Below are 15857 nucleotides of genomic sequence, written 5' to 3' on the forward strand. Positions count from 1 at the left end.
ACGGAAATAGCCGTGTGTGGTTTTCCTCTGCTCGGCACGCAAATTATTTGTGAGGCAGTAGTATAGGCTGTTATCTTAAAGGGGCAGTGGGTAACAATATACACCTTTCCTAAACATGAGCGCAATAATTAATCATGTATGTGCAATTGTATTTGTTTAGTATATATATATATTATATATATATATACATATATACATTATATATATACGCATTAACTGCTAAGTGTTAAAGGGACACTAAACCAAACCATAAAACCCCTCTGTGCCCACTGAATCTCTGTAGAAATGGACCAAAATCTAATTTACACATGAAAAACTGTTTCCCAATTAGAGAATTTACCAATAAGAATGCTGATTACCTGCACTTTGTCAGGCACGTTGCTGTTATAACAAAATGCAGGTAATCAGCATTCTTATTGGTAATTTCTCTAATTGGGGAACCGTTTTTCATGTGTAAATTAGATTTTGGTCCATATCTACAGAGATTTAGTGGGCAAAGAGGGGTTTTATGGTTTGGTTTAGTGTCCCTTTAGCACTTAGCACTTAATGTGTTGTTTAAATGTTCAGATATACAGTATGCATATACAGATATACAGTAATTATGTCATTTTGTCTTCTTATATTACACTGGAATCAGACATGAGGATAAAGGACAAACATAGTCACTGCTGGGAAACTGTGTTTAAATCTTCCAACTGCAGTTGCAGGAACAAAAAACATGAAGCCAGATTTGTACAGTTCAACTCAGATTCTCATTGAAGGATTATTTTGCATTTTAACGCAGCTATCAGCCCTGGAGAGATGGATGCCTGACCTAGTGCATTCTCATTGGTGAATTCTTTTGTACGTATCTGTAGGCATACATTTTTTTTCTTAGTATAATTCCCATTGGAGAATTGGTTCCCATGAGTAATTACATTTTCATCAACCTTTACAGAGAACTAATCTGAGTGTGAAGTGGGGCAGCTTTATAGTTAGAGTAAGTATCTCTTAACCCAACCCCAAATTCAGTCTTTTATAAAGAACTTGTTGTTGTTTATCTATTCCAGTGATTTAAAATAAGGAGTAGGTCAATTCTTCAGTCAAAAGTCACAGAAGATCTCTAAAGGTCTAATGGTGGACCCTGCCTTGGTGGGTTCTGGGCAAATGCCTCGTGCAGATTATTGGAGGATACTTTTAAATCCATAGGAACTAGGGCACTACAACCTCAATCATGCGTTAACATTTGACAATATGTTGGAATATACATACTCTTTATTCTTGTCAGTAACATGTTGGTAAAGAATTCCTGAGCAACAGTATTTAGATACCCTGTAATTATCTTCCTTCCTTTCCATCTTATGATGATCTAACCATTCCCCACATAGTTTTGGTAAGGCGTTTAACCCTTTCTCATGTATCTATGGCGGCAAGACTCCTCTAAATCTGTTGATGCTTCATGAAATTTCATGTGAAATGGCGGCAGTTGGACCACATAATGAATAACAGTCTTAGTCATTAAAGAAAACATTTGTTTCCAGGAAACTGCTCATGAAAATGTTGGTAGGCTGACTCCATGGCCAGGGTTAAATTCAGTCAACCAAAACTTATGTGATGGGGTTGATACTGCTTTCCCTTTATATGTTGGGTCTGTGTTCCCATCCAATACACCTGTCCTATATAATTACATATTTAATTCTGTTAAATAATATTATATCCCTGAAAAAAGAGCACTGAGATCCATCATTTGCAATAACCCTACTGTATCTAGAATTTACAAAGCGGAGACCATTCTAATTTTCAGTACAGAACTTTAAAGGGTCTCTACACCCCACTGTGCTTCACTTTACTCAGTTGTTGCTGGGCTACAAATCCTACCATACTTTAACATATTATTAATGTTAAGGCATGATGGGAGCTATAGTCCCCAGCTCTCCATGCCCACAGCTGCATTAAAATGCAAAATTATCCTCCAATGAGACTCTGGTTACATGTTCTTTGTTCATGTAACATTTTAGGGGAAGGGGCAGATGTGCAAATGCCTATGTGCCTTCCCTCTTCCGCTCATCATGAGAATAACACAGACAAACAATACAGTTCTACAGTAACAGATGTGCAAAAACGGACACGCTGCAGCCATTTACTGCCTCACATGTTGTAAATGACCTGTAAAGCCTGTGTCACATCCTCTGTCTGCAGTAGGCAATTTGTTGGCCTTGCTTTCATATGAGAAGCTGTAACAGGTGATTTCCAGCATTATAATAGATACCGTTTTATGTATTTACACAGCACTGACATATTTACAAAGTGTTTACAGAAAATATACATCATTCACTTACCAATAAAGCTTACAATCTAAGCCTATCACATTTACACACACTATGGTCAGTTTCATCAGGAGCCATGTAACCTCTATGTCTTCAAAGGAAGCACACAAATACAAATACCTTGAATATAGTGTCTGAGGTGGAATCAAACTCTGCAAGTCGGAAGTGCTACTGTCCTGCCCTTCTGCAATATGATTATGTATAATAACATTTATATAGATTCGCATATGGAATGTACAGGCTGAGTCAGGCTGATGGTAATTACTTCATATCTTGTATTTCTTCATATGCTGATGCAGATGGTTTCACCCATAAAATGATTCCCGAGACAAACTTCCAGTGACATGAGCAAAATTAAGCTACTTTTATCTATATTGTCACCCCTGCAAATACTTTGTCTTTCTACTCACTCTTCATTATATACAGTAGGTACATAAACATTCCATGGCAGCACAATGGTTAGTATATTGCTCTGCAGTGCCTTCGTTTCTAGCCAGGGCACTAGACTAGGAGTTTGTTTGTTCTCTTTGTGTGGGCAGGTTAATTAACTGCAAATACAAGTATGGGACATTGGGACCTTTTATCCAGAATGCTCGGGACCTTGTGCTTTCCGGATAAAAGATTTTTCTGTAATTTGGGTCTTCATGCCTCAAGACTACTAGAAAATTATGTAAACATGAAATAAACCCAATAGGCTGGTTTTGCATCCAGTAAGGATTAATTATATCTTAGTTGGGATCAAGTACAAGGTACTGTTTTATTATAACAGACATAAAGGAAATCATTTTTGAAAAGTTGGATTATTTGATTATAATGGAGATCTATGGGAGATGGCCTTTCCGTAATTCGGAAATTTCTGGAGAACAGGTTTCCCGATAATGGATCCCATAACTGTACAACTGACCCAACTGTGTGTGAATGTGATAGGGACCTCAGATTGTAAGCTCTGCTGGGTCAGTAAATGCTGTATAATGTCTATAATTCACTGTATAAACAAATGCTCTATTAGGAAACCTTCCCACTTCTCTCCAATGGAGAAACATTAATAATAATGGAACCCTACTGTAGTGCACTGCTCAACCATGCAATATTGCTCAATAAAACTTTCCCAGGGCCTGGAACTACATGCAAAATCATCCTTCAATGAGAATTCCAGCTGATCTGTGTACGTCAGGCTCCATGTTCTTTGTTCCTGCAGTACTGAACAAGTCTGTCCTTTATCCCCATGTCTGATTCCAGTGTAATATAATGAAGCTAAATGACACAATAATCTCTGTAAGTAAGATAAGAGCAAGATAGCTAACATAGTGCCGGGAATCAGCATTCTCACTGGTGAATTCTCTTACATCTATAATTTTTTGGTCTACAGAATTTTCATTGGTGAATTGTTTTCCATGTGTAATCAAATTTTATAGAGCACTATGGGGCACAGTGGGATGGCTTTATGGTTGGGTTTCATTGTTTATGGTTGCTGGACTACAACTTCAATCATAGTTTTAGCCTTGATAATATGCCATACACTATAAAATGGTGGTACCGCAACCTTATATGTCCCTTAACAAACCATCTCCCATCATGCTTTTACCTTTAAAAAATATCCTGGCGAATACTGGCAAGACGTGGCTGGAGTCACACAGCTAGTTGAGAGGTCTATATCCCCTTTAAGTCTGGGGTTGCTGGGAATTGTAGTTTAAAATGCCTGGAAGTAATCTTCCAATTTGTTGGAATGGCTAATATGTTATTCCTCTCTGGGGCATGGCAATTTACATATTTTGATCTTCTAAAACACCTGTAATTGATGGCTGACTTTAAATGGGAAATTTGTTGGAAATCAGGTTCATAAATGAGATTGTAAATGATCTCTTTATGCTAAAATATTAGAGGCTTTCACCCACCATTATGTTTGATAAATCTTACCCTCTCCCACATAAATTCTCTTCTAATCATTAGTTTAACATTCCCTCCCCTGTCGCCTCGTTTTATCCATCGACCCCTTTCATTATACAATCCAACGGCTGAGCAGTTTGATCGGTCCCTGGGCAGCCTGCATCGTACATTAGGAATATGTCATTTTTAATGTGGGTTTATGCTACTTTTATATTTTTTTTTTATTCCTATTTAGCCCATCCAGTAGCTTTATGAAATACATACGGCACTTGTGTCAGAAAAGCTTAAATACCAATGATCAATTTTATTTCATAAGCTATTTGGTAGGAATTCTAATGATCCTTTTTTACAACTTAATGTAAAACAACATCTGACATTCACTCTGCTTCTATTGAAAAGGGTTTTGGATACTATTCATAAAAAAAGCTTTAAACCTTTCCATTTATGATTCAGCAGTATTAGCACCCAAGATAACACTACTTGGCCTAGCATCCCCTGAGAATGCTGCACTCCTTCTTGCTCCACCAAGCTTGTCCCACTGCTGCTGCTGCCACCACTTCACCTTACACCACTTCACCTTACACCACTTTTCCTCAACCCTCTATCAGTCACTCACTCTCTCTATGACTTCCTCCTGCTGGTCACTCACTTGGAATTGTGTCCTAGGCATGCCCCCTGCTGCCTGCTTTTATTTCCAGTACTATTCTGGCTCAGATATCATATATTTAATTACAGAAAGGATTCTGCAGTGGGGATCATCCCTAAGAGCACTACAAGCTATTCTGTTACTATTCTCATAATATACAGATAGCAAGGGAATGATTTTACAGGGCATACCCCCAATATAATATTGATCATAGTGCAAACATGTAATTTACTGATGCAGTAGCATCTCCTGATGTTTGTCTGCTCATTTCTATGGGTCTGTGTGACAGGAGCAATAGAACTGAGCATGTAAGTCCTTTTGCCATTCTATGACCCATCCAGACCAAACAGCAGAGGGCACACGTCACACACTGAAGATATTAAAAGTGTAATAACTGTCAATATCATAAAATCTAAAACAAAAAAGCATTGTAATACATTGGGTAAACAGTATAACAGAGAGCTATAAGCACATTGAACAGATAGGAATTTTACTGGAGGATCCTCTTGCTAGATGTTGTTAATCTATACCTCTCAGTATGGTTTATCCCATGATAAAATTAGGGTTGCCATCTGGATGGTATTTTACCAGCCTGGCCAGTAAATGTTGCTTGATGCCAATGTTATTAACAATGGAGACAGAAAAGCATATAGGAAGGCTGGTTCTATTTTTTCGAAATTGCGGCAACCCTAGATAAAATGGGAAAGTGTGCTGGGGTTACAGTCCAGAAACATTTGGGTGGTGCTACTATGTAAAGTTTATGAACTCTTAAAAATGTATTGATTTTTCCATAATAGTGATGTCATAGTATGGGATAGGGAAATGTGCCAAGACTACAACTCTCAACATACTCATATATTATCAAGGGTTTAGGCATGGAGATGGGACAGTTATCAGGGGAAGTAATGGGGTAGGTACCATTTTGCTTAGTAATTGGTTGTATCTAGTTTCACCGAGAAAAACACCCATAGATTACAATGGATAGTAAGAAAATGTTGCACAAAAACACCCATTGACTTCAATGCTTTTGGCATATTTTTGCAGTTTTATGAATATTTTGCGAAAAGGGTCAGATTCACCAATCACTAGAGAAGTTATCTACAAGATTAGCACTTGGAGTGGATAGAAGAGCCATGTACATAAGTGCAAGGGGGGGTTGCACCATAGCCTTATGCATATGCCCAGTGGTATAACTACTACTGAGTGGGTGCAGGATGTGCCCCCATCCAATCTTCTTTTGACCTGAAGGCACATAAATTGTTTCATCGGTTTGCCTGCAATGAGACATCATCGCATCTCCAGTCTGTTAAATTCCAATAAAGTTTGCTGCAACCAATTTACAACAGATGCTTCAACACACTTGAAGAGATTGTATTTATGGGCACTTTATAATTTCCTCTGACACAAGAGCACGACCCAGCCACACACTCCTTTATATATAGTAAAAGCACCTAGGTAAATCAGTATAACTGAGAAAAAGACGCACAGTTGAAAGCAAGAAGAAAAGCACATAAGATTATCACTCTAACATTGACTGGAAAGATATGTACAAAGCCAATGAGAAAAAAAACAAATTTTTTTTTTTAATTGAATTATTTGGTAATGTTCTAGGGGTATTATTTAATAGTTCATGTCCTAAACTTGGGCATAACAATAGGGAAAGCAAACATGTTTCTTCTTGAATTATATTTGTAAATCATGCCCTATTTAGCAGTGGGCCCTGTAACTTCTAGTTATGCTTTTAAGCCAATACTTACCCTGCTCTCAGACGGTTTTGATAAGGTGTTTGTCTAAATCACAACCATGCCCACCACCTTCATAATTCACTAAACTTACTTTTATGTCTTTTGGGGCCCCCTCTGCCCCTGACTGTTTTACTCCCTGTACCCCTCTGATGGCGGCTCAGTAGGGTGTAGTTAATTTTGTTATAGGAAAAAGAAGTAGGGATGACAAAACAAATGGAGTGACAAATTTTTTTGTACCCTAATATGGTAAAAATGAGTAAGAAAATGACTACAAAGACAATTAAACTTTTGCCTCTTTTTTGTTTAAATGACCAAGTTTTTCCCTTCTCCTTTATAACAATGGTCACTTTCTTATTCACCATCATGCACTATTTTCAAACAGGTTGAATTCTGATTACATTTTAAAATATATATATACTTTGAAAATATGTAAAACCCATTTCTCTTTTCTGTGGTGAACACAGGAAGCCTGTTGTTAGTGCCTGCCACACCTACAGAAGTGTAAAGAGCACACAGCCTGCTACGCTGCACCCTGCCTTTCTATTCTCTCTCTCTTTTTGTGTTTTCTGTGTGAATCTGCAACTAAACGAGTCCCACCTAAGTTTACAAAGAAAGGTTTTACTTTTACAGCCACAGAAAAAATTGGGAAATGACAATATGTTTTCAATATATTATTAATATGTCCATTTACTCATTTATTACAATGGCAATGAAAAGTGGTGCAAATCACAACAATAAACCATTCTTTGATATCAGTACAGCTAAAATTACACTGCGAAATTCTTGCACCCGATTATGGTGTTTGGTCTTTTTGTTTGGTAGTGAATAATGTATATTTGTGTAAGGCACAAAAAGATCCTTTTGCACACTCATCACACTATACAATCGGTGCAAGACATGAAAATCGGATTCAGATGGACCAATGAACTCCCATGCTTTTAAATATACTAAGCCTTAGCCAAAATTTATGGTTTCATTATCCACGGGGCAGGGGACAAACACTAGGAATCACCCCATAGCAATCACACCTTGTCCTGTCTAGTGACAGGCACAATTGTACCAAGAAAATGCTATGACCCTAAGGGCCAGATTTACTAAGGTTCAAATGATATATTTGAAATTAAAACCACAGAATTTGAATGCGAGATTTATCTCACCTCGACCCTAATTCAACTATTCTCCAACTAAAACCTGCCGAGTTCAAGTAGAAGTCAATGGCAGAGGTCCCTGAAAATGTTAATAACAGCGAAGAGCCAAATTTTTGCCAAGCGACGCCCCATAGACTCCAATGGGAGACAAAAATGTCAATGTGAAATAAGTTAAAAAATTTGTCGCTCAAAAGTCGAGATTTTTTTTTCGGCGCAAAACTCGATTCAAATTCAATTTGAGTTTTCGGGTTGGGATTATTTGATCGAATTTTAGACGTTCTAATTTTTTGCATAAATAACATACCATTCGAATTGTGAATAAAATCTAATTTATTATGGTTTTAAAAAATTCATATTACTCTAAAATTAGACCTTGGTGAAGCACTTGCTGAAGTTTACATGGTGTGAGGTGCAGAGCACAGTTCCAGTGAGCACAGAGTAGGTGTTATTCAGCCCTGTCCTTACAAGCTGCAATAGGGTAAGTGGGGATACAATATACTATTTTTGCCAGTGCCAGTCCTGTCTGAATGATGTGTATGGAAGGGCTCTAGAGGGGGCACCTATTTGCCTCCCCACCAACTTCCTCTTATGAACACAGTGCTTTTGAATGCAGGATTCCATGTATTCATAGAGCATAAGGATCTATAATCAAAGTGTGAAAAAGCCTGGTAGTTTGTGCCAGTTTTGAATACTTTGCAACCTGCCCTGCTGTTAGTAAATGACCCCTAAAAAGCTAAAAAAAAAGAATGATGAATCCCAGCAGCAGGCAACATACACATTTCTTCTGTGCCCTGCCTGTAGGACATGCTCAATTCTGACAGGCAGGAGGTATTGCTGTATTTGTCCTGTTAGAGCAAAGCACCATTCCCAGTCATATGCCCCATACACAAGTGAACACTGAAGAACAGAGAGAAGACAAATTTGCAGGTACAAATGTCTAAACCACTAAACAACTTAACTCATCTGATCCTTAACCCTTTCGAAAAAAATCACACAGAAAATGTTTTCCTTTTTTATTTAAAATATAATTTGATATTTCACAGAAACACTAATAAGAGAATGGACTATAGTGACCACTTTACAAAACAATACTGGTTGATAAAAAGAATGCATCAAAAATACATTTATAGAGCTGCACCTAAAAGCCAAGTTCTTTATGCGCCATTGCATGTTTTGCAGAATAAATATCCACATGTGTTAGCGATCATTGTATTTATCTTATTTTGTGTAATTAATATATTGCACCCACAAAAGCTGTAGGGCTGCAGGCTTAAACCCCCTAGGCATACAGAAGATACAATTAGCTACACAACACAAAGACAAGACACTGTGTGCTACAAAACAATGATTTAAGATCACAGCATGTTAAAATTATACATAATACATCATGGGTAGACAAAATGGGGTTTTCCAGATGTTGCTGAACTACAATTCCCAGTATTTCAGCATCTGTTGGCCCTAAGGTTAAGCATCACTGTAATCATGAATAGGATTAAGCATTTCAGCATGACCCAGCTTTGTCGCTAGCCACTTATTTAGCTTATTAATATGACATCCCATGTGACCAGCGTTATACTCAGTCCATTTTAGGTTGCAATAATCATTGAAACTCTTTGGTATTGTTGCCTTTGCAAAGAAGCTTAAGTATGAGAGTATCATCCTCTTTCCCAGGTATCACTCCCAGGTATCAGCCCTCATTCCTGGACTTCATTAAAAAGGGGTTGGAGTTTGGTAAATATTGTGGTTGTTTGCCTCTGAGGGGATTGGCTTGGGTAGAACAAGGCATGTCTAAAAATGTAAGTATTTTATGGTAAAGCTAAATACTGTATGTGTAGGCAATAGAACCATAATGAAAAGTCTATGTAATGTTAAAGGAAAATTAAACTCAGTTACAGACCAAAGGAATGCTGCCACTACACTCCTAAGATTGGGCCTTCTCCTCCATAACTATAAGCCAGCACCAGATCGGCACATGCTCCAGTTTGGGTGATCAGCTCAGGAGTGGAAGTATAGGAGCCAAACATGGTGTCCTCCAACCCCACTGCAGTTCTCTGCCTCAGGCTGATGGGTACATTGGGAGGTAAGTGGTTGCAGTGGTTGTGGAAGACAGAGGGGTCTGTGCAGGGGGACTATGGTCAATTAGAGAAGCCTACCCTCACTCTGCTTAACTACTAAAAGCAATACCACATACAGTACCACATCTCTCACCCACTTAATTCTGATCTTGCCCTCTCTGATACCTTGTGTCTTATTCCCTTCTCTTTAGATTGTAAGCCCTTTTGAACAGGGCCTTCGTCATCTTTTGTACCGGTATTGGTTGTGATATATGTAACTCCATCTGTTCTACGTATGTATTTCATGTGATTTAGTTGTATAAACACATTTACTTTACAGCGATGTGCAACATGTTGGCGCTCTATAAATACATGTTAATAACAATTACTGGGTTCAGTTCTCTTTAGGGTCTTTGTACACAGATGTCAAAAATGTTCTAAACCAGAAAAACAGCAAGTCATTGTGCACATATCATGGTGATAATAATGGATAAATGACGCCAAATAGACCCTATCGATTATTCCCTGCCACATCAGTACCTAATGTAAAAGCTTCAGTTGATCTAAATTTGGCTGTGGATCAAGATGGATTCCATTTGTTTATCTTTGGTAGGATAAGTACTGTTAATACCTTAAAAGCTAAATAGATTTCAGATTTACATTCATTTGTTTCACCTGTTTACATTTTCTGCAATGCTGAAAACTGTATTACCACTTTGTTTCTTCTTGCATATTATTTAGAGCACATGGGCTGCTCTTCTTTTAGTCGTGTGCTTCTAGCCCATCTTTTTTTTCCCCACAACTAACGTTACACAATATTTTTATGGATATCTTTGATTCCTTAAAAAATGGGTACATTTCTCATAATAGCGGTACTCCAGATACAGAATATTGTTCATGAACAAAAGCCAAATTAGAAGTGGAAATATGTGTTCATATACGAATGCAGAAATCAGGCTCAGCATACTCTGATAATTAACAAGCATTGCAGTGTATAGGCAACGCATTCACCATGCTCACAGCCTGATATAATACTTCTACATATTCTACATTCTGATATTAAATGTGCAGTTACTATTTGGAATCAAGTGCAGAATACACAACACAAATACAAATATATTGGTTTCTCACATATATACATAGGTAGCTCCATGACCTATCAAGGGAAACCTATAACAAGTACTGTATTTCCTGCTATAAAGCTGAATTCCTCCATTTGGTCATAGGAAATGATCAGCAGCCGCAAGCCCTCATATTTTGACTTTGATGTTATTGTGGTTTCAGTATATCCAGCAAACAGAGTTAGTTCTAGTTTGGTCAGTAATGTCACGAAAGCACATGAAACTATTCTAGGGTTTATCTTCCCTTTAAACTCTGGGAAGGTCTGATCCCTTTCTGTGGTGGTACCTGGGCACACAGATCAAAAGGAAGTCTGGAAATTTACATTTACTAGTATGCAAAGGCTGGAATAATTTTTACTCACTAAAGCAAGTGTTTATACATTGTGGACTCATTTTGGACCTTCACCTAAGGGCTCTTACACATTTGTGTTCCACCTCACGCAAACGCAGTACACTCCTTGTATATTTCTCTACAGGGACTGTACCCACGCATGGCACGTGCGCAGTTTCTGAATCCTCGACCAGGCCCCCTCCACAATTTTTTTTTACATGCTACCCAATCAGACCCAACACTGCCTTATCTACAAGACAAACTGCTATCTGCTGGCCATAATGAAACTGGGAGTGATGTCACCAAAACATGTAAGTGCCAATGTCAGAAAAACAGTGAGTCACATGGCTTGCCCCACTAAAACCAAAGACCCACCCCTATACCCACATCTGCAAGTTCAACCCACCACATGCAAATGCCAGGTTTTTACAGGTATATTGTGGGTATTATTATTATTAATAATACCATGTTTTTATAAAGTGCCAATATATTTTGCAGCACTGTACAATAAATGGTTTAAATATTCAAAATACAAAATTACATATAAAGAGACCTATAACCAATACAAGACGTACAGAGAGTCCTGCCCAAAAGGGCTTACAATCTAAAAGAGCTTACAGCTCATCATGACTCTGAATATAGAAATATATGGGCTGATAAAAGCTGCTGGGGCCTCTGGGCAAAACAGGCAGTCTATTGGCCCAGGTAAGGAGCTGTCAGATAGGCCTGCCTGAGAGATATCTGGCTGAAAATTACCCAGATTTCCATCAAGCAAGTTTAAAAATCTAATCGGAAAAGGATCACATTGTTTCATTGTTGTGGCCCTCACCCCACCCCAGTCTTCACTTGCCATCACTTTGATCTGTTGATTTGGCCTGCGGACCAAATGATCGGATCAACCTGATGTCTTCCAGCTTAAACATTGCAGCAAAGATTTGCTTGTTTGCCAACTTTGTGAAACGAGCAAGTGTATGGCCAGCTTGACCCACAAGATTGCAATAAAATGGCAAACACAGATGTGTATGACCCTGTGGATACAGCCCCGTGAGTACAGCCCCAGAGAGAAAAATGAAAAGCGTTAAAAAGCTACTTCATGGGAATGCAAATAATGGCAGTAGGTAAGAGCCCCACAGCTGTTTATTGGGACCCAAATAAAGGTAACTGGCCCACAGTGCTGTATATATAGCAGGGGGCCTATTACTGGAGCAGTTGGCGGTTGCTTAGGCCAAAACAAAAACAGTAGCACACTCTCAGTGTCGCCCTACCTGCAGTCTTTCTGTGATAGTTGTAGTATTACTATGAAATCCAAATTTGTTTGTTCCCCCCCCCCTCCATATACTGAATTCTACCCATAGGGAATGTACACCTAGCCCAATCTAAACTATGTACCTTGTCCTTTTTATATCAGCTCACAAAACTACCCCTCTCCATTTTAATATTCGCTATTTTTACATTTTACCAGCCGTGAAACAAGTTGGCCGAAATAAATAGATAAAAACAGTTAATTTGAAAAGCAATTCAGTAATGGTCCACTAGAGGGTTCTCTCTACACAGGAGCTGTAAGGATAAGATCTTCAGACAAGAATAGCTTCCAGAGCACATTATCACGATGAGGCATATTTATTGTGTAGTGACAATAGAGATCACCACAGTTTGCCATAGGTAAATACTCACATTTCACTATTCACCTTTATAGTATTTTAGGGTCAACAAAGGATGAAAAAAAAATAGCTGACTCAAGAAAGCTGGATTGTTCCCCTCTCATGGATTGTGCTGAGCTATACTTTTACGTGTCTGCTCTGTGTACATCGGCTTCCAATTAACCCCTTCCTTGACATATTATTGGCTTCAGGAATAGCACATTGCAAGGCAACTTTCTATTCCCATAGTACAGCCTCAACCCCGGAAACATAGATGTTGCCAGCAGGTTGTTAGGTTCCTCACCAATGACTTCAAATCAACATTATTGGCAGGGAAAGAGTTAAACTCAAGTTTTCTAGCACCATGTACCTAAACAACACACTGTTCTATTATTATCCATGAAATGTTATAGAGAAGGTGCAACTATATACATAACTATATAGGTCCCAACACCTATAGCTGAGAAGAACATCTTTGAAAGCAAAGCTGTCAATGACCTTCTGCAGCCATTCTCCCCTTTCCTTGTGAGAACAAATTTAGGAAGCCATTGGAAACTCTTTACCTCAACAGCATAAGCGCAAATGAGGTCATCCAACGACCTAAAACAACCTTCATGGAATGTACAACTCCTATGCAATTTTCATAATTGTTTCCCTTAAATTACAGTCTCCGTGCTTGAGAACTGTAAATTAAATCTAATACCACATTTCTGTTAATATTCTCCCTTTCATGTTGCATACTTCATAATTTAGCGTAGCTTGGATACCACAAAAGAAGAGAATGCACACAAACTAGCTATACGTTTCTTGTGAGTTGTAGTCCTGCAATATATGGGGACACTGGGTTGACAAACTACGGTAGTGGTTGTAGAATAAATTATAGATTGAGCTGTCCATGGATGACAATTAAGTCAGAAACCCTCTTAGCTCAAATTCATTTATGAGCCATCCAGAAAATATTTTTTCACCCTAATTGATGTACTGTATATCTAAAAGACTTGGGGGCAGATTTCCTAACTGGCAAATTTTTGCCAGCGTCCATTTCGCACCCATCGCAAAATTTCGCCAGGCGCAAATGCGCTCAGACTACGCCAATTCACTAATATGCTGAGTTTCGTCCTGTTGCCAAATGCTGGCGACTTTTTGCTTTACTTCGGCATTACTTCGGCAGTGCAAGCATTTCAAAGCGAAGATATGCTAGCATTCATTTCTGCCTAGCGAAAATTCGCTAGTGATTTGCACTCAGGTCAATTTGCATAAGGCGGGAAATTTAAAGTTATATGGACATCTTTATGTTAAATGTTGGTGCAAATACTTACAAATTCCACTTTTTAAAACACATGTCCATCTTGTTAATAAAGACAATAGAGATAATATAATGCCCTACACATGAGCCCACTATAAAATGAATGTTCCATATGTATGGGGAAAACCGGTTACCCAAAAAAAGTTTAAGTTAGGACTTTTGCAGGCAATCACACTGAAAAAACGGAAAAGTCGCCAGCCTTTTTTTTTGGAATTTGATGCATTTTTGGCTCACAGGATACGTTGGAATTGACAGAAAATTTACAAAGATCTAGCTACTTTATTGCACTTCGCCTGATCTGAGGTGACAAAGGCAACTCTGGTGAAAGAGGTAACGTTCTGCAAAATCCGCATTTTAGTGAATTTGCAGAGTAACAACAGTTCGCCAGAACGAAAAGTCGCCAGGCGATAGAGTGCGAATCACCGCTAGCACTGGTTTCTTTCGCTAGCGAATTGGCGCCAGCGCCTGATAGTAAGTTGGCAATGTCCCTGTGGGTGGCAACGCTAGCGAATTGGCGCTAGCGTTAGCCACTGCGCACCTTAGTAAATCTGCCCCCAGTTCTTACTAAAGGTGTTACAATCACGATTTCCTGGAAAAGATCTTTACAAGAAAGATTGTTCGTTTCAATACACACATGTAAAGCTGAATCGTCAAATATACAGGTAGAAACAATAGAATCCTACCTGTATCTGACGATTCAGCACTAACAATGGCCGATGTTCGGGTGCCTTCAAAATTTTTGACCAGACTGATCGACGAGTCGACCGATATCCAAGTCTTCTGCTGATATATCAGTCGACTTCTCTCCCACCACACATATCGAATATGGTACCAAAATTCATTCGTACAATATTATGAGTGCGTCTATGGCATCACTGAGCACCTTACCACTGCTTCCCATAGCTTGAGAACCAATGAAGTAGCCTACTGTCCTCTGATATTTACTGGAAACAAATAAATGTTCAGAGCTGCCTGTTGGTGGTGTTACCTGGGGTAACTGCCCAGGGCCCTGCATGGTGGAAATTTTAAGTAGGAGAGTTGGGGGTTTAGAAGGTACAGGAGCAGAACAAGATGGCGACAGTAGGGAAAGATGGCGACTGTAACACTTGATATCAACATCCCGCACCACCAACTGAGAGCATTCAGAAGAGCCTTAGGTAGGACTGTCCTACTTTTTTTAAATATAAGTAATGAGGCCCACTAGAAACATATATGATCCTAAAAGTAAGTTCTCCTCTTGATCATTTTTTTGGGGGGGGGGGGGCAGGAGTTATTTAGCTTTAAGGCCATTGCAGGTTCAATATATTACAGTATATCTGACCATATTTTTCTAGCAAATACATTTCCCAATAATACCATAAAAAAGTTTAACAGCCGAGTTGCTTACGAACCGCAGTCACCAAGAAGCTGCCATCAGAGCCATTTCTTGGTATGTTCGCCTGGCACTTGCTACTTCTGAGGTAGAACAAATACAAGCCGACCCAAGTACAGCATTATCAGTTTGTGTATTTTGGGCAGTATCCCATTTTACAGCTTGTAATCCTCTTCGACACAAAGCTGAGAGATGGTCTTCTTAATGCGAAGGGAGGTCAGTCGGGCCTTTCCGTTGGCATACCAACATTCCCGCATTATTCTGCCTATGATTCGCAAAGCCTGAAATGACAATATAAATA

General features: G+C 38.8%; 1 protein-coding gene across 1 annotated transcript in view; it reads right to left on the minus strand.

Moving 5' to 3' along the window:
• Positions 1-15438: 15438 nt before the first annotated feature.
• The window catches only part of acvr1c.S (activin A receptor type 1C S homeolog), a 34399-nt gene continuing 33980 nt past the window's right edge, over positions 15439-15857 (minus strand). The window contains exon 9 of the mRNA XM_018238791.2: positions 15439-15837. Within this exon, the coding sequence (XP_018094280.2) occupies positions 15712-15837 (126 nt within the window). The 3' untranslated portion in view covers positions 15439-15711. The remainder of the gene's footprint in view (positions 15838-15857) is intronic.

The sequence above is a fragment of the Xenopus laevis genome, chromosome 9_10S (genome assembly GCF_017654675.1).
Source record: "Xenopus laevis strain J_2021 chromosome 9_10S, Xenopus_laevis_v10.1, whole genome shotgun sequence".
NCBI lineage: Eukaryota > Metazoa > Chordata > Amphibia > Anura > Pipidae > Xenopus > Xenopus laevis.